The 26,197-nt window shown below is 43.7% G+C and overlaps 1 protein-coding gene and 1 pseudogene across 2 annotated transcripts in view; both read right to left on the minus strand.

Moving 5' to 3' along the window:
• Positions 1–8,374: 8,374 nt before the first annotated feature.
• UQCRB (ubiquinol-cytochrome c reductase binding protein) overlaps positions 8,375–26,197 on the minus strand; it is a 41,484-nt gene continuing 23,661 nt past the window's right edge. For both annotated transcript variants that reach the window (XM_085846772.1, XM_085846773.1), the window contains 2 exons: positions 8,804–8,970; positions 8,375–8,614 (listed from right to left, as the gene is read on the minus strand). In XM_085846772.1, the coding sequence (XP_085702898.1) occupies positions 8,534–8,614; positions 8,804–8,970 (248 nt within the window). In that variant the 3' untranslated portion in view covers positions 8,375–8,533. The remainder of the gene's footprint in view (positions 8,615–8,803; positions 8,971–26,197) is intronic.
• LOC147017292 (signal recognition particle RNA) lies at positions 15,781–15,921 on the minus strand (annotated as a pseudogene).

Raw genomic sequence — 26,197 nt, forward strand, 5'->3', positions numbered from 1 at the left:
GTGTGAGTGAAATGGCATGCGCGAGTTAAAGGCCGTGTGTAAGAGGAACCGCGTGTGTGAGTGAAATGGCATGCGCGAGTGAAAGGCCGTGTGTAAGAGGAACCGCGTGTGTGAGGTCGTGGTATGAAAGGGAGATGATGGCTGGTATGCGAGAACACGCAACCGCGTATCCGAGTGAAAGTGTCATGTCGAGGTGTGTAAGCGTCATAGCACGAGGGAGAGCGGGTGTTGAATAGCGATGAAGACGGCGCCAGACGAGGGACAAGGGCCGTGTAGCGGCCGTAGCTATTTCGAGCACCGTGCCAGATTCGCACGGCAGCGCGCACGGGGTCCGTGCTGTGCTTCGCACGAGGCCGACACGTGCACGCCTGCGCGAGTGAAATCCGGTCCGGAAACGCACGCAGTGGATGTAAGCCGATCCCGCGGACGGACAGAAGGTAGCCTGGAAATGTGAATTTGGATCGGATGGGTCTCCAGGCAAGCGTGTATGTAAAGCTCTGTGTGGCCTGCGTTGCACGTTCTGTTCGCAGAGCGTGCGAAGCGGTTTCCCCGATGCGTTACGCGTGCCCCGGCTTGCGCGAGAAATCGCGCGGTTTCGGGGTGCGAGTGACGTCATCGGGGATTCCGTGGCGCGGGTTACGGATGGGCAGAGCACATGTGCTCGCGTGGGGAACCCGTCGAAATGCGAGGCTTGCTTGGGATGCGCAGGGTGACGTCGTGGCTGCATGGTTGGAATCTGGCAGAAGGGAAATCCCTGCCGGATGTCACCGTCCAAGAGGAAGGGACGAGAAATGCGAGCAGCTGCCGTGACGTCACGGAAAAGGAGCACAGGTTGCGAGTTGCCGCGCTGGTGCACATAAAAAAAAGAGAGAGAAAAGCAAGCCTGGCCACTTCGGGTAAACAGGATTCCCTGGGCAGGGGTTGGAAACCCCCTTGCTTAGGGCACAGGAACACCACTAGTTAGGGGGATGGGTTAGTGCTAGTTGACCAGCTTCATGGGGACATGGATTGTTCCGCATGGAGCCCGTGGAATGGATTAGTTAGAGGGATTTTAGGATAGATTTAGAGGATGCGATTTTTGGATTTGGAAGACACGGACAGACATTGAATGTGTAGAGGGGACGTATCTTAGCTACGTAGGGTAAATGGAACGTGCTATATTATAAGGGATGACGAGGGAGCACAAGTTAGTTGAGGGATTTAGTGACAAGAATGGCAGCGTTCAGCGATGTGAGCGATGGAAAGAGATGGATTGAAACACAATGAGTGAGTGAGGGCCAGCGCGCCTGTGTGTATGGAGCGAATGTGGTATGCATGGTGCAATGAATGATTGGGGAGAGGAGCGATTCCCACCCAAGGGACCCCAGGGTCAGAGTAATGTTAGTTAGTGGGTTAGCCAAATTGACAAAATGGATCTCGTTTTGCTGTTGGTGCGAATGTAAGCTCAAAACCCATTTGGAGGGGTGCAGGAGTCCTGTTGACGGGCTAGGAGCGTGGCTGCGAACGGTGAGTATTGCTTAGTGGGCACCCCAGGTACCGGGCTAGTTGACCGCGGTAGGCCAAGGATCCAAGAGGGGCCGGGATAGCGTAGTGGGCACGGGTGGGCCCGCATGATGCGGGGCTCGTAGCGCCAATAGCCGCGTGGGCAGTGTCGTGGGCACGGGCACCTGGAGAAAGGGGCCCGTGGCACCAGCCTGCCACGTGAGCATCGAGGGGGAGTAGCCATGGAGGGCACTCCCCAGGTTTTAGGGAGCTGGTAGGCTCGGAGACAGTCGCAGGGCCCGGGGTGCCATAGTTGGAGAATCGGCAGAGGGTAGTTCCTGCCAAGGAAGCCACGCGTCCCAGCCACGAAACCGTGCAAGGGCACGAGGGAAAATTGTAGGGCAAGGCCCAAATTTGTGAGGACACCAACACAGGCGATGGGAATCTTGGTTGGTAGAACCAATAGTTTAAGCGACAGGCACTTTTGGAAAGCCCTGGGGTAGTTGAAGGTTAATAAATGTTAGGGTAGATAGGGAATTGTACCCCTCCGCACCATCCATCCCTTCGCTCTCGTTGTAGGCCGCTGGACCAACTTTGGATTAGATCGCTGAGATCTGAGGAGGCCATTCTGAGGCTTAACTGGGCCTCAGGGCAGGACACTAGCTCTCCCTTATTCCCCTCCAGGAAGGGAACATCGGGGTTGGGAGTAGGCTCGGTGACAGAATAGGTTAGCCGGACAGAGACAATCAAGGGGGTTATAGGGAGACGAATTAAAAAGGGAAAAAATAAAATAAAAATAAGATGGGGCTAAATTTGATTTTTGCAAACTGAGGGAGTGGGTATTGACAGAGACAGGCAAAGGCGATAGGTTTGGAGGGAGACAGTAGGGTAGGTCCGAGCCCGCCTTCAGACCGGCCGGCACCACCGCACTCCCTCCACAATGAGACAAGAGGCTGGCCAGCTGCGTATGCCGGCCTGTTTTTGCTATAGCGGCCTGTTCCGGCCTTGCCTTGCCATGCCTTGTCTGCCTGCCTCTGCCTTGACCCCATACCTGCTAGCCCTTTTTTTGCATTTGCCCGTGTCCATCCATCATCATGTGCGCCAGGATCATCGCGCAAGTTGCGGGGACTGCCCTGCAGGCAGTCCCGCCGACCATTGCGTTTGCTTGCGTCAGTGCCCATCCAGTATTTTGCAGGGACTTCCCTGCAGGCAGCTACACCACGGGACTGCATTGAGCAGCCCGTGCACCGTGTTTTCCATCCATCCATCCATCCGCTCATTTTTGTGTTTGCTTGCGTCAGTGCCCATCCAGTCATCTGCGGGGACTGCCCTGCAGGCAGCCGCACACGGGGTCTGCATTGGTGCAACCCGTGCACCATTTGTGTTCACTGCTCAACTGCGCTCATTTCAGGGGGGAGGCCTGGGACTGCTTTAGGCAGCCGGCCACCTTCTTGTATTCATACCTGCATTTGTTTCATGAGCCAGAGACTGCATTTGGGCAGCCTGGCTCCCTGCTTCAATAATGGCCTGGGGGATGGCATAAGGCATGCTGGGTTTGGGTGAGTTGCCTCCAGCAGCTGAAGACATGAAAAAGTTCTGTGACAGACAACGGGGCCTTTTGAACAGGCCCCGAAGACACCCGACCTTCAGCTGCGGAGCGCTCACCCTAAAATACTGACTAACTTTGCCATGCCCTATTTCCCACAGAGTCCATCAGTCCTGGGCCATGGTTTAGTGTAAAATTTATAAGTTAAGTTAAAATTGTAAATGAGTTTGCTCCCCCTGCATGTTTGTCGTAGCGCTGGCTATTTTAGTTAAGTCGTCTGTATGAGTGAGTTCGTTTAGTTAGTTACACAGCCTGTAGGTTATTTACTTTTGGGACACGGATACACCAAGTGTCACACTCAGGGATCCAAAGGTAAATCGTACTAGGGGAAAACTTACACATGAAGGCACATGAAAATTTGACGACTCGAGACGAGTCTATAAAAAGGGGAGGGGGTAGTGTTACGGTTGTGGAAATTCACAGAACACCATTCAGGTTCCCCGAAGATCAGTTATGTCGATAAGTGTTTGTCCAGATTAGATTTCCCCACCGATGTATAAAGGGATTTATTTGTGTGCTGGGCTGTGAACCTTTGAGGTAGTGTTATTCTTTCCTATCTTTATTTTAAACATCTCCTCACCACCTTCGCCACAACTGCCAACATCTCCGAAACACCAATCTCCACAACCAAACAAACATCTCCTCACCATCATCTCCACAAACAACAACATCTCAACAACCGCCGACATCTCCTCACCAGCATCTCCACGGCGCCGCCATCTTTTCACCAACAACAACATCCCCAACAACCAACATCTTCACAGGCGAACACGATGGCATCCTCGCAGCGGTAAAGTGATCTCAACCACGGCCGCGTCTGACGGTGAGAAAGAATCAAAATGACGAAAGGGGCGGAGCCAGCCGGGGGTGAAGGGTCGAAGGTGAGGGTGCGAAAACCCCTCCCCTCGGGGCTACAAGAAGGCGCGTTTCGACGCCGAGACGCTCTCCTTGGTCAGAGTTGGTCGTTGGAGGCAGCAGCGAAGTCGCCAGCCAGAGAGAGGTCGCCAGCCGGAGAGAGGTCGCCAGCCGGAGAGAGGTCGCCAGCCGGAGAGAAGTCGCCAGCCGGCTACTTAACGGACTGGGCAATCGAGCCCCGAGTCGGTCAAGCAACGCTGAGGAGTGAGCGGGCTCTTACAGAGCATCAACTCAAAAATAGTAAGGCCCGTTCGCTCCTCTGAAGCGGCGTCGGCCAGGCCCGATCGACCAGGCCGCGCTGCTAGGCCCTGAACCAACCAGCCGCGGTTACAACAGTTGCCGCTTGGACAACCGAGACATATGGAGGGTCGCCGCCAAAAATACCATCAAGTCGCCTCAAGGGCGACGAAGGTAACCTTCACGGCCTCGCGGAGCTCCCTCAGTCATCCCAGCTCCGAGGAACATTAAAGGCTTACGAGTCCAGTTCTCTTCTTTCTTTTCTGGGGTTTTTGAATGAAAGTCTGTGGCGCCTTGTTTACCAAGTAGAATTGTTGTAAGTGCATGCACATAATAAAGAGATATCATATCGGCTGTAGGTTTTTGCACGCGTCTTGTCCCCCATCCCCCCATTCATTGCATATGTGCATTTGAAATAAATGTCCCCATTGTTGAAATGTCACCTGCTCGTTGCGTCCTTTCCTACCATTGACTGCCATAATTGCGTTCGGAATAAGTAGCTGGCTGATTAATAGCTGATTAAACGTACATCTGGTCCGACGGGGCTTGGCGAAATAAAACCGCTCGGCAATCGCAAACGGAACGAGCTGCTTAAAGCGGCTCGTTTTCGTGCAGGCTCCGTTGAGGTGGCATTTCTGTCTGCGTGAATAATTAGGTACATCGACAATTCGGCGATCAACCTTGTAGCACGTGGACAGAAGAGTTGGCTGATCTATGGTGTGGTTAACAACAGCTTAGCTGGGTTTCAGCGTTGATCCGAAAAGCTGCGACGAGATTGCTCGTCCGGTGGGCGCGCGCGGCCGCAATTTAGCAAAAGGCGGTCGCCCGCACTCCGGCGGGTGAAAATCCACAACTATATATATATATATATATATATATATATATATATATATATATATATATATATATATATATATATATATATATATATATATATATATATATATATATATAGTGCATGGTATTGGAATCCGAGTTGTGCACATCATGAGAAAGAGCTTCAGATGGAAATGTAAAACAGGCTAACCTGACCACACTAAAAAATAATTCATTCACAGAATCCCAATTTGAGTCCATTGGAGGATGAAAATGTACTCCAACCCACATTGAGATATATGGTTTGTCTGTCATGTTGTAGCTTGAGAACGGATTAACGGATTTCAATAATTCGAACTACGGTGGATTCAGGGAGCTCCCGGGAAGGTTTTCGACAAAAAAATATATTAATTTTTACTTTATTTTTTGTTTCTGGGTACATGGCGAAACTGCAAACGCCAACTTGTGATGCTGGTTATCCCTGCACTCGGAATCCTTTCTCTTCTTGCCATATTGATTAGCCATCACAGCAAAGATTGGTCTTTCCGTCAGCGAAGTGACAGGTCTTACATTCTAGTGGATATATAATCATAAATAAGGCACACCGAGCATTAAAAGGAAAATCCTTTATTGGGCCTGAAGTTTCAGGAGCGGTCAAGCTTCCAATCATTCCCTTACATGAAAGCAGCTTCAGAACTTGCCAATCGCCTGTTACAGGCCAAGGATGTCCACCTTGCCCATAAACCCAACGTGACTCTACAGTCATTACTAATTTATACTTCCAAAACCAAAAGACAAAGTGGACAAACAGGACCGATCTCACTCTACAACATTCCCCATCACGACTGCCCTGCCCATTATGTTGGTCAAACAGGGAAGCAGTTGGCCACCAGACTGGCTGAACACTGATGTTCACTAGCCAGAAATAACCAATCCTCCAACATCGCAAAACACAACCCCTCCTTCGCATGGGGGCAACCTGCTCCAAGGCCAGCCATGAGCTCATTGAGGCATGGTGGTCAGATGACCGTTGAATAAAGACATGTTGACCTCAACCCAACTTACCAAGTCCGATACAGACATCCATGTAAACACCGCAGGCCAACAACCATCCCTGGACATGAACGGAAAGAGCCTGATCTGGAATTCAACACTCCAAACCAGGTTTTGGGTTCCCTTCCTCAACCACAAAATTCAAACTGCAAGAGCAGGGCAGGGAATCATGGGAGCCCATAAAAGCTCACGTGCATGAAGGGTCAGGGCTCGGTCCAGTCAAAGTCAAGTGGAGGAGTGCCTAGGTGGTGTGCCAAGGTGGTGTGCAGAGTTGAGTTCCAATTCCTGGGTCACATCGCTATTTCATTGTGCAGAGCCCGAGAGAGATCTTGTGTTCCCATCTCTCACCTGCAAGAGAGCTGGTGTGCGCTGAGCCCCATTACTGGGGCAGATAACAGCAATTTTTGAGAGGAATCGTGCAAATGATGATACAAGCATCAAATTTGGCACATTTGTTCTCCAGGGGATTCTAATCAAATCTACCTGATTGGCCATTTGAAAAATTTGAAGAAAAAAAAACTTCAAAAAAGTCAAGATCACGAATCAATGTTGGATGCTGGCTGAGATTGGTGAACGTTTCAGAAACATCATCAAAGACGTTGCAAGTCTGCCATGCAGTTTTCTTCCCTTTACCGTGGAAGGCAGACACGTCGTCACATCCAGTGAACGCATGGAAGTATGGGATCCCTCTAGCTTTCTCAGGCCCTATTGTAGAAACTACCTCATGGACTGGAATCCATCGCACCTTGGCTCCTTGGCCAAAGGCAATCCACATGTTCTCAAGACTTAGTTCCTGTAAGGATGGCAGTATAGATATTGCTACGACTAGTACGTCCGTGTCATAAGCCTTAATGATAATGGACTTGATACCATCCGTCGTTGCATCCCTGGCATGTACAAATACTCGAGTGTCAGCTTCTTCATGACAACATGGAGACACAGCATCCAGTGACTTCCTTGTGTTGCTAATGGCATCTTCTCCTTTTGTGACAATGACTGTGCTTGTCGTCTGTGCTTCACACATCTTTTCCGCAAGGAAGTGAAACAGCTCAGTCTTGTTTCTGTCATCTCGAAGAAAGCTTCTCCAGTTACTTGGGGTCTTACTGGTTCCTGTCACTCTTCTTCTGATTCCTTGCCCCATTTTCGACCTTGCCTTGGACTTCAGACTTGACTTCTTGTACACATCAAGCACTACGTCCACCCTCTCGTACCTGGCACCATAGGATTCCACCTTTGGGATGATGTCTTCCTTAGCATAGTCATAAAAATATCTTTGAAGTGCATGGAGGTAGGGCATTGATAAGTGCTGAGCCATCAATGATGACTGCATCTCCCCTTGGTTCTCTGTCTGGGATGTTCATTTGCCCTTCAAGAATTTCAGCCAGCTGTGACTTCAAATTTTTTGAAGTTTTTTTTTTCTTCAAATTTTTCAAAATTTGGATTTTCAAATGGCCAATTAGGCAGATTTGATCAGAAAGCCCTGCAGAACAGAAATGCCAAATTTGATGTTTGTATCATAATTTGCACGATTTTTCTACTATCTACTACACTACACGCCGGGCTGTGGAACCGTTGGCTTCGAATGGAACTTTATGGTGCCCGAGCGGGTCATAACAGTTATTTTCAGTCTTATCGCCTTTGGGCCCGTTAAGGACTTTATGCTCATACAAAACCCAGGGCACATACTTCATAATGTAGAGTATAAAATGTTTTTGTATTTCCTCTTTTCCCTCCCACCCCCCCCCCCCCCCAGTTCTCACTTTTAAACACACATTATTGAACTCGGTCTCGATTGAGTTTTTTGAGCCAGCACGATCACAAAACCATTTTGTTTTACAAGTCCTATAGAAGACAGATTTGGTGGGACATTTCGCATCCAAGTTTAAACCTTCCCCATCGAGCACGGCAAACCGCTCCAAGTCACCATTTTGAGTGGCTCGGTGAGAAGGAGGAATCTCGCGTCGCTCAAGCGACCTCAGAACCAAATTAAGCTCGGTAAAGGTGCGATTAGGCCCTCAATCCGCTCGGTGCGCTGGGCCGATTGGCCGACATGACTGCCATAACAATATGTAAATTTGAAGGAAGATATGTTAGGTTTGCAATGTTTGGTATTGGTGTCATCAGCATTTTGGCAAATTTTCAGACAGTTGGCTACTCCAGCAAATTGTTTTGTTTTCTTTTGGACATCCTCATCAAAAATAAATACAAAAGAATACAGAACTAAAAACATGCGAGCCAACAGGTGAACTCAAAGCACACAATAAATATATAACATGCATTTTATTCAACAGAATGGCACCACAGCAAAGTACACAGTACTATTGCTAAAGGAAATGGACAAATACTCAAGAACCATGTACCACAAACTCGGCAAGAAGTAAAGGGTGGATGGAAGAAGCATCCAGCAAATTCCATCCCAATGCCTCACAGGTTTTTTTCCCATTCTGCCTTCTCCTTCAATTCACGTTCCACTTCATGTATGTAGGGCTGTAAGTAGCCAACGTCCTTGGGTGGAGGGTCACGTGCGAGACAAAACATCCAGAATGGGGAAATGCAATTGAAATGGCAAATTCTACATTGCATTAAAAACAATAACATGTCCCAATACTTTCCGAAAACTTCAGCAAATACTACGAATCAATGAACAGCAATTACAAAAGAACAAGTCTGATTGGACGTGAAAGACAAACACACCTCTTCATATTTTGTCCATTGGGATTCGGGCAGGATCCGGTGTTTCATCGACAGATCGAGTGCCATTTTTATGCGGAAGGCTCGTTCATCATACATCGTCTCAGGAAGTCTTCGAATGGCCTCCTGAACAACCGGCGTCTCGTAGAGCATGTCATCATGCATCAGGCCTGCAAAGTGGCGTAAGATCATGTCAACCGCAGATGCATCCCCACGTGCCACTCACCGCCACGGGAGGAATTAAACGAGGTAGAGCGCTTGCGTTTCATTTAAAACAGCTTTGAGGCACCAAATGAAGGGTGGTGAAGCTCAGGTCAAGGTAACAACCACAGCTGTATTTTACACCAGTTCCAAAGCAAATTTTAAATCACTGATGGAATATTCATGCAAAAAGTTAATTCCATTTATTAATTTGATATGCAATGAAAGAATAATTTTCAATTGTAAAATGATGAGAGCAATGTGGTGGTAACAACAGCAATTGACTAATGCAATAGCCACTCATATCACATTGCTCCTTTACGTTGGAGATAGGCCAACCCATGCCTGTGCTTTGTGATAATGGAAGGGTGGTGTTAATAATTGCAATAAATCCTCTTCCCCCACCCCCCCCCAAAAAAACGGCCCAAAACAAACAAAAAAAAAAACATCCCATTTTTAGCTCACCTCAATTTTAGTCAGGTGAGCTTATGCGATCGAGCAGTGTCCGTAGGTGAGTCAGTGCGTCCAGAACACTTCAGTCATTATTGCTAGAACCAAATACAATTTTGATGAAACTTGGCCACAAGCTTCATATCTGATACCAAACGGTGTATTGACCACATCAAAATCTGCGCCACTTTCAAATTTTTCACCTTTTGATGCCTTTTTCCCTGGAATTAAATTGCATTAAATCAGACTTTTTTTCCCACCTTCATTTACACATCGTAATCCACAACTTCAAAATGAAAAACAAATTCTACAAATTTCAGAAAATTAATTTAAAATACAAAACTAGAATATCTTGGTTAGTTAAGTGTCCACCCACCTGAGTTAATACTTGGAGGAAACACCTTTGATTGTAATTACAGCTGAGAGTCTGTTGGGCTAGGTCTCCAGCGACTTTGCACACCTTGATTGGGAAATATTTGCCCATTCTTCTGTACAAAACTGTTCAAGCTCAGTCAAGTTGCATGGGGAGCGTTGATGGACAGCAATCTTGAAGTCATTCCACAGATTTTCGATTGGATTTATGTTGGAGCTCTGATAGGGCCACTCAACATTTCTCTTTTTCTTCCCTAGCCAGTCCAATGTGGATTTATCGCTGTGTGCTTTGGGTCGTTATGCTGAAAGGTGAACTTCCATCCCAATTTCAGCTTTCTTGCAGAGGGCAGCAGATTTTCCTCGAAGATTTTTCTGTATCTTTTTCCATTCATTTTCCCTTCTTTCCTGACAAGTGCCCCAGTCCCTACTGATGAGAAATATTCCCAAAATATGATGCTGCCACCATCATGCTTCACAGTAGGGATAGTGTTCTTTGGCTGATGTGGTGTGTTATGTTGTTTGCGCCAAACGTAACATTTTGTATTTAGGCCAAAACGTTCTATCTTGATTTCGTCAGACCACAAACCTTTTTTTCCACATGGCTTCAGAATCTCTGGAGTGCTTTTTGCATACCTCAAACGGGATTCAAGGTCGGCTTTTTTTGAGTAATGGCTTCCTTCTTGCCACTATATGACTTATGACAGGCCTGACTTATGGAGTGCTTGGGATATTGTTGTCACATGCAATTCAATCACTACAAATCGCCATAGGACCAGTCTTTGCCATGAAGGCCTGTAGCTCTTTCAAAATTGCCATTGGCCTCTTGGTGGCCCTCTCTGACAAGTCTCCTCCTTGCTTGGTCATCCACTTTGGAGGGACGGCCTGATCTAAGCAGGGTCTTGGTGGTACCATACGGCTTCCACTTCTTAATGATTGTCTTGACCATGCTCCAAGGGATATTCAGGGCCTTTGGAATATTTTATATCCATCCCCTGATTTGTGCCTTTCCACAATTTATCGCGGAGGTCTTTTGAAAGTTCCTTGATTCTCAGGGTTGAGTCTTTGCTGTGAAATGCTCTATCCAGCAGAGGAAACCTGACATTATTCTGAAATAATCAGAATCACTACAATTTAACAGGTGGAAGCCATTAAACTTGGTGTGTGATTTTGAAGGTGATTGGTTCCACCTGAGCTAAATTACAATTGCAACGGGAGTGGACACATATCCAACCAACATATTCTAGTTTTGTATTTTTAATTAATTTTTTGAAATTTGTAGAATTTGTTTTTCACTTGGAAGTTGAGGGTTGCGATGTGTAAATAAAGGTGGAAAAAGTCTGATTTAATGTAATTTCATTCCAGGCTATAAGGCAACAAAATGTGAAAATCTTGAAAGGGGGTGTAGACTTTCTCGAGGCAAGGCACTGTATTTGCTCACTTCTCCAAAAGTACACACACAATTTTGATGAAACTTCACCACAACCTTCACTACCAATAATGTGTATCGACCACATTAAAATCTGCACTCATTAGGAGGGTCTACGGGGGTGGATTTTCTCTCCCTAAAACAGGTATTTGCACTCTTCTCTGAAACGACACACAATTTCAATGAAACTTGACAACAACCTTCATTACCCATGATGAACTAAGCTTGTTCACAGCATTAAAATATATATGTATATGTATGTGTGTGTGTATATATATATATATAGGCTATATATATATATAGGCTATATATATATAGGCTATATATATATATATATATATGTGTGTGTGTGTATCAGGGTCTAGGGGGATCTGCGGCGGGTTTGCGTGACTGTTGCTCCTGATCCAGGTGAACTTCAGGAAGCACAGTCCTATTTGTATCAATTCCAGCTACGAATACATCCTCACATTTCATTTTGTCTCATACAATGTATTGCAAAACATTAACAAAAAGTTCAAGTTCCTTTATCTCTGAAATGGTGAATTTCACCGTCTGGATTATGGCCAAGTCTTTGAGGTCCACATGAAAACAGGCAGGACAGCGAGCATTAAAAAAAAACAAAGAATGGAGGGGATTGGAAGCCTCCTCAATGTAACGAGGTGGTTACAAGAAAATGTCACGAGAAGAAGATTAGCATGTGGAAAGCTGAAAAAGTTCTGAAAGATTACGAGGAAATGCTCAAATATCGCAGGGAACGTCCAGTCCCACAAGACGAGTTCAAATGAGATTTCGGTTTTGACACGATGAGCATGCATAAAATGACAATGAGAATCGAGTTACTCACATGCACATCATTTGATCTTTGACTTCAACAATGGTCTGAACTGATATCAAGCAGGTTTGACAGAATCCAACACTTATTCGAGATAAAGGACAATACTGAATTGCACACACATCACCCCTATCCCACTATGCACCCACCTCCCATCCCTCACTTTGGCTGCACACAGAGGGAGTGCTACTTTATGGAAAGCCCATCCTACAATTATGCTGCCCTTGCAGAAGATGATCAACAACAAAATGTTGACTAGCATAACCTGCAAACCAGTCAAGGCTACCAGGAGAGCAGACGTCTTCTGGAAACATAATTCAAGATAAATCAAATAAAATAAAATACAACCTTAATTAACCCCTTGCCTTTAGTCCGATAATTAGGAACTCACGCCTCCAAGTGTTTTATTCCAATGTGAACTGTTATAATCACACAACCTTTACAACGTTCCAAAAAAAATAGAAAGTCAACAAAAATAATCATTACATATGCCTAATCTATACGGTATTTAGTATTTACTGTGCATTTTCAGCTTGGAAAGTTATTTTCATTCTGGTATGTATGAAACTGCAAACCAAATGATCAGACTATAGAATTGAAAAATAATTTACACGGTTATGTTTTTGTGACAATTCCCATAAAACTTCACATTGAGGAAAAACCCCAAATATTAGCCCACTGAAAATAAATAAAGCCACAATCTGTTTGACTTCTCCCCACGAGTAATGCATGAGTCAAGCGGTTAGTCAGACGACACCAGCTTGACAAGTATGGCGAGGACCTTTGGTAAACCAAAACAAAGATCCGTTCAAAACCTCCTGCCTAACAAATCCGAATGAGAGATGTAGAACATTACAGGTTCTAAGTCGTTGACACAGGGGGCTCAAAGGAACCAATGTTGAAATCCCATGCCATGTGCAAGATTCTCTACCGTGACAGAGTACCTTTGTCCTTCTTGCAATCTATATACACAAGGCACGTCAATGAGCCCGAGGAGAGAGACTACTTGAAATGCCGATTACGATGGAGACCACAAAAACATGGCCTCTCTTCAAGGCCAACTGTTATCACTTCAAAAAGCACAATGTCACAGTGCCAATGGTATTTGATGCACTTACTTTTGGGCCATGTTCATGAGCCAAGATATTTTAGCAATGACATCATTTAAAGGCAATCTTTCTACTAAAAAAAATAAATAATAAAGAAGAAAACCTCAAGAAGTTAATGAAACTCGCATGGAAGCATTTTAAGGATTAACAGTCAAATTAATCCCGAGTGCACAAAAAAAACGAGTTCCCCCAAACAAATTAATGATACACGATGCATCGCAGGGCGTTTGATGTGGAATGCTTTGGAGAAATGCCCATGGCTGCACACGCGAACCAAATAAAATGTATGCTGGAGAAATGAACCACGATGTACAAAATTGGAACATTAGCAGAGATTCAGGAATTGGCAGCATTTTACAAAAAATAAAAATAAAAAATATATTCTGCTCAGCAGTCGGTCAAATCGCCATAGGAATGCCATGCCATTAGCACTCACGACAAGCAAGAAATGTTCCTACATAAAGACACGTTGAGGCCCTGCCCAACTCAAGCAATGACATAATGCTGACAAAGGGAACAGGTGAGATGTTAGAAAATATAATTCAATGGCAATACCGACTTGTCACATTACTCTAATCCCTGCCATTGTTCCTCCCTCAAGGTGCAGTTCCACAAATCCATATGACCATCAGAGGACATCTTTTTAAAAGTGTACAAAAGAGGTGCCAAGATGACTTCCTCTTCAGGTGTTTCAGTAGCCGCAATGAAGATTATTCCGATTTTGTGTTTAACCAAAATCGATTTCAATAACAGATCATTTCTGGAAACAGTGCAACATATATTTTGTGTTCTACAGCTGAGCTCCCCAAGCACAAGCACCGGGAAGTAATCGAGAATAAGTTTGGGCGATGAAAAAAAAAATCAATGACAAAAGAAAACAAGCAATGGTCCACACCAAAACCTTTCCTTATTAATGAAACAATTCTAAAAATAATCATATCATTGGAATTGCAGAAAGTGAAGAATGGATTTATTATTCCGAGGAAGTTTCTAATGTCGTGGTAATTGATGACTACTCTTTCAGTCATCATTTCATGTGACTTGTGCCCAATGTCCTCATGCAAAGTAGTGCAGTCTGGATATACCTAAACGATTTATTACTTGCAAAATCGAAAAAAAATTCAAGTATATTGCTCAGTCGATTTTGTCTGTCTGCTGTCTGTCTGTCTGTCTGTCTGTCTGTCTGTCACCTACAGGTCACAATTTATAACCAATCTTCACGAAACTTCAAGTTGAAGAGGTAGTCTCAACTGAGAAGCCTATTGATTTTGAGGTCAATTCTCTAAAATCATCAGATTGACTTGATATTTGAACAGGATTTGCATCTTGCGTCACTGAATTTGGAAACCATTTTTGAGGTCAAAAGGTCAATGGTCAACCCAAGGTCAAACTTCTAAAATCATCAATTTTCAACTGAAAAATCAACAATTTACATCCTATTGACCTGAGCTTTGATTTAGATTGTCAATTTTAATCTAAATGAAATGGACAATTTGATGTATCCACAGCAACCTTTGGAGAGGGGTGTATTTTGCAAGTATGCTATGCACAACATCTTTTTCTTCTTTATTTATTAAACAGTAGCCGAAAGCTCATGGAGGGTCTTACACCAATATTACATGCAGGAGATGGTGTACTTTTTAACATTGATCAAAAGACAATTAGGAAGGAATAAACAAATCGACACACAAAGGGGGATTTCAACCTGAGATCTCAGAATTGTGAGCCATGTGTTCAGAAGGGCCAAATAGGCGATCCCAATATATTTTTAATATACAAGATGGAGGCTCATGGAAGAGCGAGGTGACCGAAGGTATTAAAAAAAAAAAAAAGGCCAACAAACTGACAGTGGGGCAACATCATCACAGGACGCAACAAGCAAGGGAATAAACAAACAAGGGGAGAGAAGAGGGGAGGAAACACAATCACCTGTCAGAAACAGATGAGAGGTAGGATTAATGGGGATAAAAAAGATCATCCAACATAGTAATAAGTGAATACATGAGATGGTAGCATGTCCATATGTGTGTGAGCTCCATGACAAACCTTAGACCTTGTGTATTTAAAAAAAAAAGTCCAAGGGAGAGCAGGACTCAAATGAGCTCGACAAGGACCTTGTAGACAGAGTAGCTCTGATTTTTTAAGGAAAACCTTGTATCGACGGAGGATACTCGGTCTGCAGCTAACTTTAGAGGCCAGCTTTGTGATATGATCCGCCAAAGAGATCGAGACTGATGGGGAGGCCGAGAAGTTCAAGAGACTAAACCTCTTTCAGTGGCTGAACATGGTAATGGATAAGGTTGGAGTCCTATAGTGAGAGGGTGATGGCGAGATTTGCTAGGATTGAAAGGCATTCTCCATTTTCCCACGTGAAAATACTGACAGACCATGATATTCGCTGGTTATAAAGTATGACCTGCTTCCACATTCTGGCTTCGCAATTATTTCAATATGTTGTTCGTCTTTCGGCTGCTCCCGTTAGGGGTCGCCACAGCGGATCATCCATTATGATCCGCATACTGATTTGGCATAGGTTTTACGCCGGATGCCCTTCCTGACGCAACCCTGGTCGCCTCTTACGACACAGGGATAAGGATTGGGTTTCACCATGATTCCGGGCTGCCCTACACCCTAATATAGCACGGCCCAGTGCAGAGCTCCCGTCCTCAAGCGATCCTCCAACCCAAGCCTCCAAGTAGCCGGATTACAGGCGCACGCCACTACGCCCGGTTGCAATTATTTAAAAAAAAAATATATATATATATATATATTTTTTTTTTTAAACACTTCAGCACTGGTCTCCTTATCCACTGGGGAAATTGGAAATCAGCCATTATTGCATAAAAAAAAACATGGATAAACACATCCCCTTAACGAAAGCCAATTAGCTTACTGTACTACCAATCATCAACAAAGTCATGGAGCCCATCATCGCAGCTGACATATCATTCCTTTTCTCCAACAGCCTCATCTCAGATCATCAATGCAGAATCAGACCTGGTGACTACCTTAGACATGTTTCTTCTACTCTCCCAACAATGGTGGAGGTTCTCAATTTCAGACATGAGATCAGGGCCATCTCTCTGGACACAACTCAAGCTTTTGATGGTCTGGCATCCTGTCTTACTTTCCAAACTGTCTGCCTATGAAATCCAAGGCCAACTCCACTCTTGGATAACTGACTTCCTCCACTCTCGTAAAAATGTATGGCTCTTAACGGAACCCTTTCATCTCTCCCCGGTAAGGCTGGTGTACTCAAAGGCAGTGTTCTAGGCCCGATATTATTACCAATCTTCATCAATGATCTCTCTCACTGGAAAATCTTCTTTATCTCGTTTCTGAGGACTCCACACTCTGCCTCTCATCCTTCTAACATCCTTCTAACAAACAGGCAGCAGCCTCGTCCCTCTCTTCAGACCTTGACAAAAATCACAAACTGGTCAAACACAATTTTGTTTTTGTATCCATATCATTCACCCTTTGCATTATCCCTTACTCCTTATCGTTACCTGCATCCTTTGTTTGGCCGTTTCGTCTACTTTCTCCCTCCGCCCTGCTGTTGGCATTTCCCCTTTCTCCTGCTGTTCCCTTTATGTTGTGTCCTGATTTATTCTGTGTAATCACTCTTCCACGAGCCGAGACCATGGAAAAAAAAATGCCCCGACATGCAGGGCATTTTTCAGGAACGTATCTCCCCCACGGATGGTGGGGTCCGACAGCGATTTGATTACTACTGCCTTGTCAGACTCTCAGACACATTACTATTGCCTTGTCAGGATTCAATGCAGACCAAATGATGAAAATCTCACTCTCAGCATGCTTGTGGATCCATGCCTGCACATTGAATGAGGCACAAGTAGGCCTGAGCGACCCCTGGTGGCAAACTCCATAAAAAACACAAGAGAAATTGCACAAAATTCAGAAATCAATCCACAAATCCCAATCAGCAGCAGATGGACACCAACCTATCATGCACACAAAAAGGTAAATTATTAACCCCCCCCCCACACTTAACTTATTTCTTACCTTTTCTCTTAGCCCCACCTCAACTCTTCAACCCTCCCTTCCCATTTTCATATCACAATTTACTCGCCCCCCCCCCTCCACCACTCCCCTTTCAACACCATCTTTAATATGTAGTATGCAGCTCACCTCGCATGAATCTTCACTTTATATTCATTCATTATACAGTATACACTTTAAAAATCACCCAAACCCCTCTTCCTTCCAATTTTCCAGTTTTCCCTTCTTGGAGCTTCATTCTGTATCCATTTTGTCCACACCATGCATGCACATTTTTAACCTCCGCCATCGAAGATCGGAGGTTTCTGTTTTCACCCCTTTCTGTTTGTTTGTTTGTGAACAGTATTACGGAAAAACTCCGACGGATTTCGACGAAACTTGGTGGGGGGTTAGGTATGGTCCAAGGATCATGCCATTAGATTTTGGACTTCGTTCAAAATCCAATATGGCCGCTATGGCGGCCATTTTGAAAAAATATTTGAATTTTTTTTTTTGCATTTCTACATGTTTTAAGCGATTTCCAACCCCCCCCCCCCCCCAAAAAAAAAAATTGTTAGAGGGGAAAAAAATTTTGCAACTTTTTTTTCAACAAAATTTCGATTATTATTTTATTTTATTTTTTTTGCATTTCTACATGTTATAAGTGATTTCCCACAAAAAACATGCCAAAATTATAATTGCAGCTGATTTTGGAACTTCAGGTGGATATACCCACGTAAAATCGATTTCTGTCTCAAAGAATCTAGTTATGACGATTGAATTGAGTATGTAAAAGTTAAAAGTAAAAGGGAAAGTTACAAACTATAACTCTGTGAGCACTGTTGACGTCAAATTGAATGAATAGGATATCAGGTTCACTTGAGTGACCTAGCAGTATTGGCGGTGGAGGTTTTGCACTCTACCGAGTGCTCCCACTCTAGTTCATCCTGTTTTTGTCTGTTACATCCTGATCCGTTCACTGTACGACGAGGATAGATGATGCATACAACAACAACAAAAAAAGATCAACTATTAATGATTGAGGTGGAACAGTTAGGAGCAAATGTGAGAATAAATTATTGACCTGAAACCGATTTTACACGATTCTAAAACAGGGCTCAGCATCAACTTGTCTTTCTGGTCTGTCCATGGGACAGGTAGGTTTGAGACATTACCAGTTCTGCCAATTACTGCACCTATCCAACTATTCATACAATTACTTTTTTTTTTACATTCACCAGCGTGTTGGGGTGGTCGGGTCTAAAAGGATTATTTTACTCACTGTGGCTTTACAGGAAAAGGAACAAAATTCAAGATTTAAAAACCAAGTTTATTAAACTTATGCCTGGTGTTGGCTTAATGGTTAGGGTGGCGGGCTTGGGACTGAGGGTCCCGAGTATGAATCCCACTCGGCCGTTGAATTCATAGCATGGGAGGTTGACCCAGCCTGTAATCCTTCCGAGGTCGGCAAAATAAGTACCACCTTGCTGGGATGATTGAGCCATTCGAGTATCCTGCGTCAGAGTGAGCACCCATCCAGGATTGTGCCCAATAGCCCGACAGACTGCTTCAGCAGCACCGACACACTGTACAGAGTATGGTCTCAATTGATTGATTAAACTTCTGGATGATAAATTTGACCTGTCCTGCAGACAGGTTTAAATGTTTTCACTTATCAGACAGACAAAATTGCTTGTCCCAGACAGTCAGACAACTGTTCACAAAAGGTTGATGAATTTCAGGGTTTGGGTGATGGGTGGGTGGAGGGAGGGAGGGAGGGGGATTGGTGTTTACAGGTGGACAGAAGACATTTTGTTAGTCCAGTTTAGTGACAAATGTAATACAACAGAACAGTTCAAGTTAAAACGAAGCACATCATGGATAAGTGCAACTAAATACGTTACTTATTGCTACAGTATATACACAAGCTCTTAAAAAAATTTGATGTACCGCAACCTTTACAGAGCATTGGTGTTGCCGAAGCAGTTTCTTGCCAAGAGTTATACTGGGTGGTTTGCCATTGCCTGCCCATTTTTTGTCTGTGCTCTATCCTCTTACATGGTGAGATTCAAAGCAAGGAAACAGCATGCACAGTTTACTTTTTTGAAGTCTTTGGTATGACAGAGTATTTGAACCACTGACCATTCAGACTCAGAGCTGATGCTCAAACTATTACACCACCGAGTCCGGTTACTGGACAAGCTACATGTCAAAATTTGCCATTTTGAGGTGAATGGGTACAAATGTAAAACTACTTTCTGGGAAATCATGCAGCAATGTTGTAATATGCCCTACATTCATGGCCATGCTCTTTTCAGAGCATAGGCACTGCCAAAGCAGTCACTAGTGCGTGGTCTGCCACTGCTCTTCCCAAATGTAGTCTTGGCAAGAATTTGGAATAATTGCCAGACTATTAGTATACAATGACCTTCCTTCCTTGCGAAAGACACATTGGGAGCTATAACATCCACCCAAAAATGAAAGCAGATGAAACACCAATCTTAATGCCATTCAGAGGAGGGCCAACGAAACACTGTACATCAGATCAGGAATCTAACCCAGACTGGACAGCTCCAAGGTTACACAGCTATCCTGCAAGCACTACAGGGTCAGAGCATGGCCACATCCAACACACCTGTCTGATTAGTGAATGAGATGAGACCAAAAAAAAACATTCAGCTTGTGGTATCAGCATGATGTTGCATTATAAAGCATGTTTGTTTGTTTTTTATGATGCGAGGTAAGCCGGCTGTTCTGGCTGCAGTGATGCTCATGCTCCCTGGGATTTTTCCTCACAATCATCTCCCCTACCACCAATGTTTATATTAAGCTAGCATTTCAGATTGCCAAGATTCATACAAAAGGGAATGCTCTGTGTGGAATGTTAACAGTTCTACACAAACAAGTATGATAGTTGTCATGCCATAGTTCTGGGCCTTGTGGATCCTTTTTCAAAATCATTCTAATTCTGAATGCATTGCCATGTGCCATTTTGCCGCATTACAATATATATTTGAGAATATGGATATGATTTATCTGCAGTGCTCACAACAAATAGCTCCATCCTCCAGTTTCATCGTCAAGACGATAAAGGCACGAGGCCTTCCCAAATGAAAGTGACAGTGCTATTCCATGATAAGTAATCATGGTATTAGTATTAGAGCACAATTCCACTCTGAGAGACAGTTTACCTGAGTATTGTTAAACTGCTATTGCATGTCTGTGCAGATAATGGAGAGCTGTGCAAAACTGGCAACTCACACCAATCATTCCTTCTTCGTGCGAACAGAATCTAACACAGCACCAGTCTTTACAAAACCATATCATTTGAGATATGTACATTCTTGAGAACTACTTGTGGTAAAGGGGAAGGGAAGGGGGGAGGGGTGGCATGGGGCATCATGTTAATAGCTCGAAGTTAGCACAAATTTTACAGCTGGATGGAGGTTGGATCAAATTTGTCATGAAGCTCCAGATAAACGTATAAATAACTCGTACATTAGTTCCATCGCGCACTGTCATTCGAGACGCGTGTACGTGTTTGCATACATCTGAATTACAGTAAGACCCCCACTTAAAGTCGCCCCGATTAACGTCGTTTTATTATGGCGCCGTTTGAAATACATTACTGTATGCAGTATAAAACATGTTTTTCACACATGCATCATGAATGCCGTTAAAGTGTATCTCTCAAGTTTTACATGCACCACAAGACCTGAGGGCAAAAGTATCTGCACTGCAAATCAAATTGAAGACCTGGGTGCAAGAAGTACTTGTCACATTTTTAAAAGAAATGAGCTGGCACCAGTACTATAATCTATAATGGCCAGAGCATCATTTGATATCAAAAAAATTCCAAAAATAAGTACTCAAGTCCTGTGTATTGGTATATGGTCATTGTTGAATTCACTAAAATGTAGTGCAAGAAATACCCAAGTCCATAATGCTTGAGCAAGAAGTTCATAAGTCCATGACTGTCCAATCAAAATGCTAGTATGTGTCACGTGACAAGCTGTGAAAACGGCGACCATGGAGGCTGGACAGCATGGTGTGAATGAGGATAACCCTGATAACAGGCATGACAGGGGCAAAAAACGTAAAAGCAACCCTGGAGACTGGGCTACAAAGAGAATGAAGGATGCCAAAGCATCAGGTATGAAGTTTCTATGCATTATATTTTGCTCGTACTGAAAAAGGCACTACATTCGTCATCAGCTTTTGAGCCCTCATAAAACTGTGCATGTGGCAGTGCAATGCTGTGCTGACCCAGATTCCCCATGTATTGGATGTATGTACACTGTACAGCCCCATGAGACAAAGCAAAAATGACTGTTTGGCAATCAAAAATGAGCAATAAAGGACTTTGCGTGTTAAAAGTACCCAAGTCCAGCCATTTTGTCGCAAAAAGTACCTAAGTCCAGGTATTTAGCCACAAAAAGTACCTAAGTCCAGGTATTTAGCCACAAAAAGTACCTAAGTCAAGGTATTTCACCACAAAAAGTACTAAAGTCCAAAACTAATTTTCTTGTTTACTTCGTAATAAAGGATTATTTTTCCACAAAAAAGGGTTTGTCTGCTCTGTATAGCCCCTGGAACCAGCAACAGGCTCCACCTTAAAAAAAAAGTATCTGCAGCATGTTTTGAAAACTTTGATCCTCAATATCTCAAAAGTGTTATTTTGTGATTAAAGTACTTCTTGCACTCAGGTCTTCAATTGCTTGTTATCGGTGCTCTCGAGTCATATTTTATAATGAATATGTAAAGCAGTGGAGTCCGGCTCTCGGGCCAAGAAACACTTTCCAGGAATGTTACTTCTGGGATACTTAACGATTGGTTTTCAACGAAAAGGTGCACAAATACATCTAAATGAAGCAAACACATCTCATCAACACAAACGCATCATGCTATGCAAAATTTAAAGAACAACAACAAAAAAAAATCACATCGCATCATTTGAGTGATGCCACACCCGGCGCTCTATTTCCGTTCATCTCCCCCCCCCCCCCGCTGTGTCATCGTATTATCGTGCTTGCTTTTTTTATGCCTTTGCACCAAGGGTGCCGAAGGAATTATGTTTCCGGGTCGTCCATCCGTCCGAATTTTCGTTTACGCGATAACTCAAGAAGCAAATTGCAGAATTTCATCAAACTTGGTAAAAAGGTAAATAGTCCATGAGCCAGACCAAAATTTAGTACCAATTTGTGGGATAAAACGAGACACCATTTTTTGAGTAGGTTATGACCGCCAGTTTAAGAATCCGCTTGCTTGCCATTTCAAAAGCGTAGCTTTCTTGGGGAAATCCGCTAGGGGGCGCTTTGAGGGGACAAAATACTGATTTTCTTTTTTTTGCAGATTTTGCAACTAGATGCAATGGACAATCATCCTAAATCAAGTTGGAGGCTATATATGTAATGTAAAAGGTAAAATTTTGATAAATTGCTTCAATTTTTTAGCTTAAATGAATAGAAATTACAAATTTCAAATGCGATTTTCTAAAAAAATTCTATTTTTTCCAACATAATCAAAACCTGACGGATGTTGACCCATGCTATGAATACTGGTCGTCCGTGAGACATTGTATAGGTGTCGTTGCTGATCATCAAAATCAGTTGGAAATCCAAAATAGCGTCCAAGATGGCCACCAGAACTACATCATTGAGGTATGGATAATCTTCTTTTGTGTTTCGTCTCCAATGAATTTGGGTTCGAAGATGAGTATGGAATTTTTCGAATTATGTATCCATTTTACTTTTTTCTCAAGACTAAATTTGGCATTATTTTTCAGGCGAATGCAGAGTATGAACAGCATAAAAATGGACCCGACAAGCTCCGAACCTGCGAAGAGGCACAAGCCTGATTGTGGTGTTTGCATTCTTTGTAAAAAGGAAGTTGCAGTAGAAAAATTAACTGCACCAAAAGACATCTTCATGGTTTACATTGCTTAATGCTGCAAAAATACGTAATTACGAACCTGTTTTGCAGTTTTCCGATTCTATAGAACAAGTACCAGAATCTATCAGATATGAAACACCTTGCCAAAATCGTTTTACGAACAAAAAAGACCTTGAGGCTCAACGTGCAGGTCAATGTGGAAGTGTTTTGCCGCAGTCCACGATAACAGAACCAACTCGAGCTCGAAGACAATCTACGGATGTTTCTGAACGGGTTTACCCCATCAAATGTATATTTTGCGACCGGGAGTCAAAATATACAAAGGGGCGGTCACGTGAAAAACTCGTTAAATGCCGCGAATTGCGGGTGGATGAAACATTGCGGTCAGTTGCGGTGCGAAATATTGCAATGCCCGGCAGAACAGGAAAAAGTTGCGAAATCGACAATAGAATTTTGGCCTTGACATCCAGGGAAATAGTCACTGCGGAAGCTCACTACCACCATTCCTGTTATAAAGACTACACAAGGATGAGACCTGAAAAAACAACTCAGGAGACGGACGATGCCGAGGAGGCAGCATACAAGGCTGCAGAGTCGGATGGTTATGAACAATTGTTTGATTATATCCGAACATCGCTTATTGATAATCCCTCCATTGTGCCCTTATCTCAACTCACCTTAAAACTTGAAGAATACATGCATACCCTCGGTATAGCCATAATCAAGCCATCGACAAAAAAGCACATACGCCGTGTCCTTGAGACAAAGTTCGGGTCTACTCTTCAGTTCATAGTGAACTACAATAACAGGGTACTGGTGACGTCCAATCCCCTTACCAAGGAAACACTTGCCAAGGAAAATTTTGCCATGAAAGAACAATTGCGGTTACTTTTAGCTGATCCTTCCGATTCCAAGGGGGACATTTCAAGAATTGCTGCGCGTCTCCGGAATCATATCAAAGATCCACAGACCCCGCAGCAATGGCCCATGTATCCACAACAACTTACACATGACTCAATTCTGATACCCCAGTCACTTGAACTATTCCTCACCATCTTGCTAACCGGGCATTCAGACACCCAAAAATGTAGTTCCCGTAGCTATAGGATTACACACTCCCTTGCTCAGGATATACTTTATCATGTGAGCACTGGCCGAAACAAGCAACCAAAACACATTCTCTTGCCATGGGCTGTAAAGTCCATTACAGGAAATACAGAAACAATTCGATTGCTAAATCGTCTGGGACATGGTATATCATATACAAAACTTGAAGAATTGGAGACTGCCTTGTGTTTGGAGAGGCTATGGATGGAGGAACACAGTAGCACAGCCTTGCCGTCCGGTATTTTCCCCCATGTCCCGACAGTCCTTGCTTTTGATAATATCGATCGGTTGGAAGAGACCTTAAGCAGAGCTGGAACATCTCATCGTGTAAATGGTATCACATTGTGCAGCCTAGAGTGATTGGACCTCTACCTCCTCCAAGATGAGAAAACCTTCCCAGAGAGAGGAAGAGAACTTTGCCACCACAGAACGTTGTCATGCCACCTTACTACACGAGCCAGAGAAAGAGTCCACCAGCAGTGTCCCGAGGAGAGCCGACAGTTCTTGAAGATAGTGCTTCAGTGTTGGCTCGGGAAAAAAACCTAGTTTGGTCGCTTTTAGCATTGACACGATTGAAGCGAGAATAGGACTTAATGGCAATTCATTGCTGGGTCTACACGCATTCACAGGGTGCGATTCGGTCAGTGCATTCTCAGGTATGGGCAAGATCAAGGGACTGAAGTTGATGTGAGGAAATAAGGAGTTCTTGGATGCATTGTCTAAGCTGGGGAGTGAATGGACATTAAATATGTTGTTGTTGATACTCTGCAGGCATTTACATGCTAGCTGTATGCGTCCCGAACCCATGATACAGAAGTGAACGCTCTACACTTCAATCTATGGCACGCTAAAAAGGGTGTTGTAGAATCCGGGCAACTACCACCGTGTGCAGACATCCTTAACCAACACATGCAAAGAGCAAATTACCAGGCCGCTGTATGGAGACGATTCCTTGATCCAAAGCCTTATGTTCCAGCTCCAGAAAACCATGGCTGGCGCACAACTGATGATGGTCGACTTGAAATATGTTGGATGACAGGACTGCCAGCGCCCCAGGTAGTTTTGAACTTCATGTTCTGTGAGTGCCACAAAGCGTGCGAACCTGGTGATTGCGTTTGCTTAGACAATGACCTTCCATGTACGGACGAATGCCGATTAAAGGATTGCAGCAACACGAAGGACCGTGACTTAGTTCTGGACGTTTCTGATGATGAGTCTTCCGATAACGATGAAAGTGATGATGAAGATTAAGGACTTCAGTGATTTATACAGTGATGGAAAGGATGTCTGTGATGCACAGTCAGTTACAAGTCCAAATTTAATGTCGATATCACGTCAAACTTCTACAGTGTAAAAGTCTGTGTAAACTTCTTCTAAAACATCCTCCCCTCCCCCCCCCCCCGCCCAGTTAATCTTTGACGCTATCACATGCCTCAAATTTTAACTAACAGGTGTAGTATTAGACCAAACAAAACCTCTCAGTATATTCTGCACAGCAATATTTTAGGAATTGGTCTATGAAGTGACTGGCTTCAAGAAAACAAAAACTGGAGAAAATTGCATTTAAAATTTGAAATTTCTACTCATTTCAGCTAAAAAATTCAAATAAATTTCCCTTTCTTTACTCTTTTCAGTACAGTTTCAGTTTGACACTGAAGTTAGAACAATTTTACATGGCATCTAGTTAACAAATATGCAAAAAATAAAAAAGATAAAAATTAAAAAAAAAATTAAAAAAAAAATAAAATAAATAAAAAATCGGTATTTTACCCCCCTTGAAGCGCCCCCTCACGGATTTCTCCAAGAAAGCTACGCGTTTGAGCAGGCAAGCAAATAAATTCTCAAACTATAGGTCATGACCTATCCAAAAAGCAGTGTCTCGTTTTATCCCGCAATTTGGTACCAATTCATGAAAATACTGGGCTCAGCTCATGGACTAAAAGTAAGACAGGGCAATTAAGTGATTAGATTTTGGGCCAGATGTGATAAAGATCAAGTGTCAAAGG

The sequence above is a fragment of the Eptatretus burgeri genome, chromosome 11, assembly GCF_056783735.1.
Source record: "Eptatretus burgeri isolate ZD-2024b chromosome 11, Ebu_testis_v1, whole genome shotgun sequence".
NCBI classification, from domain to species: domain Eukaryota; kingdom Metazoa; phylum Chordata; class Myxini; order Myxiniformes; family Myxinidae; genus Eptatretus; species Eptatretus burgeri.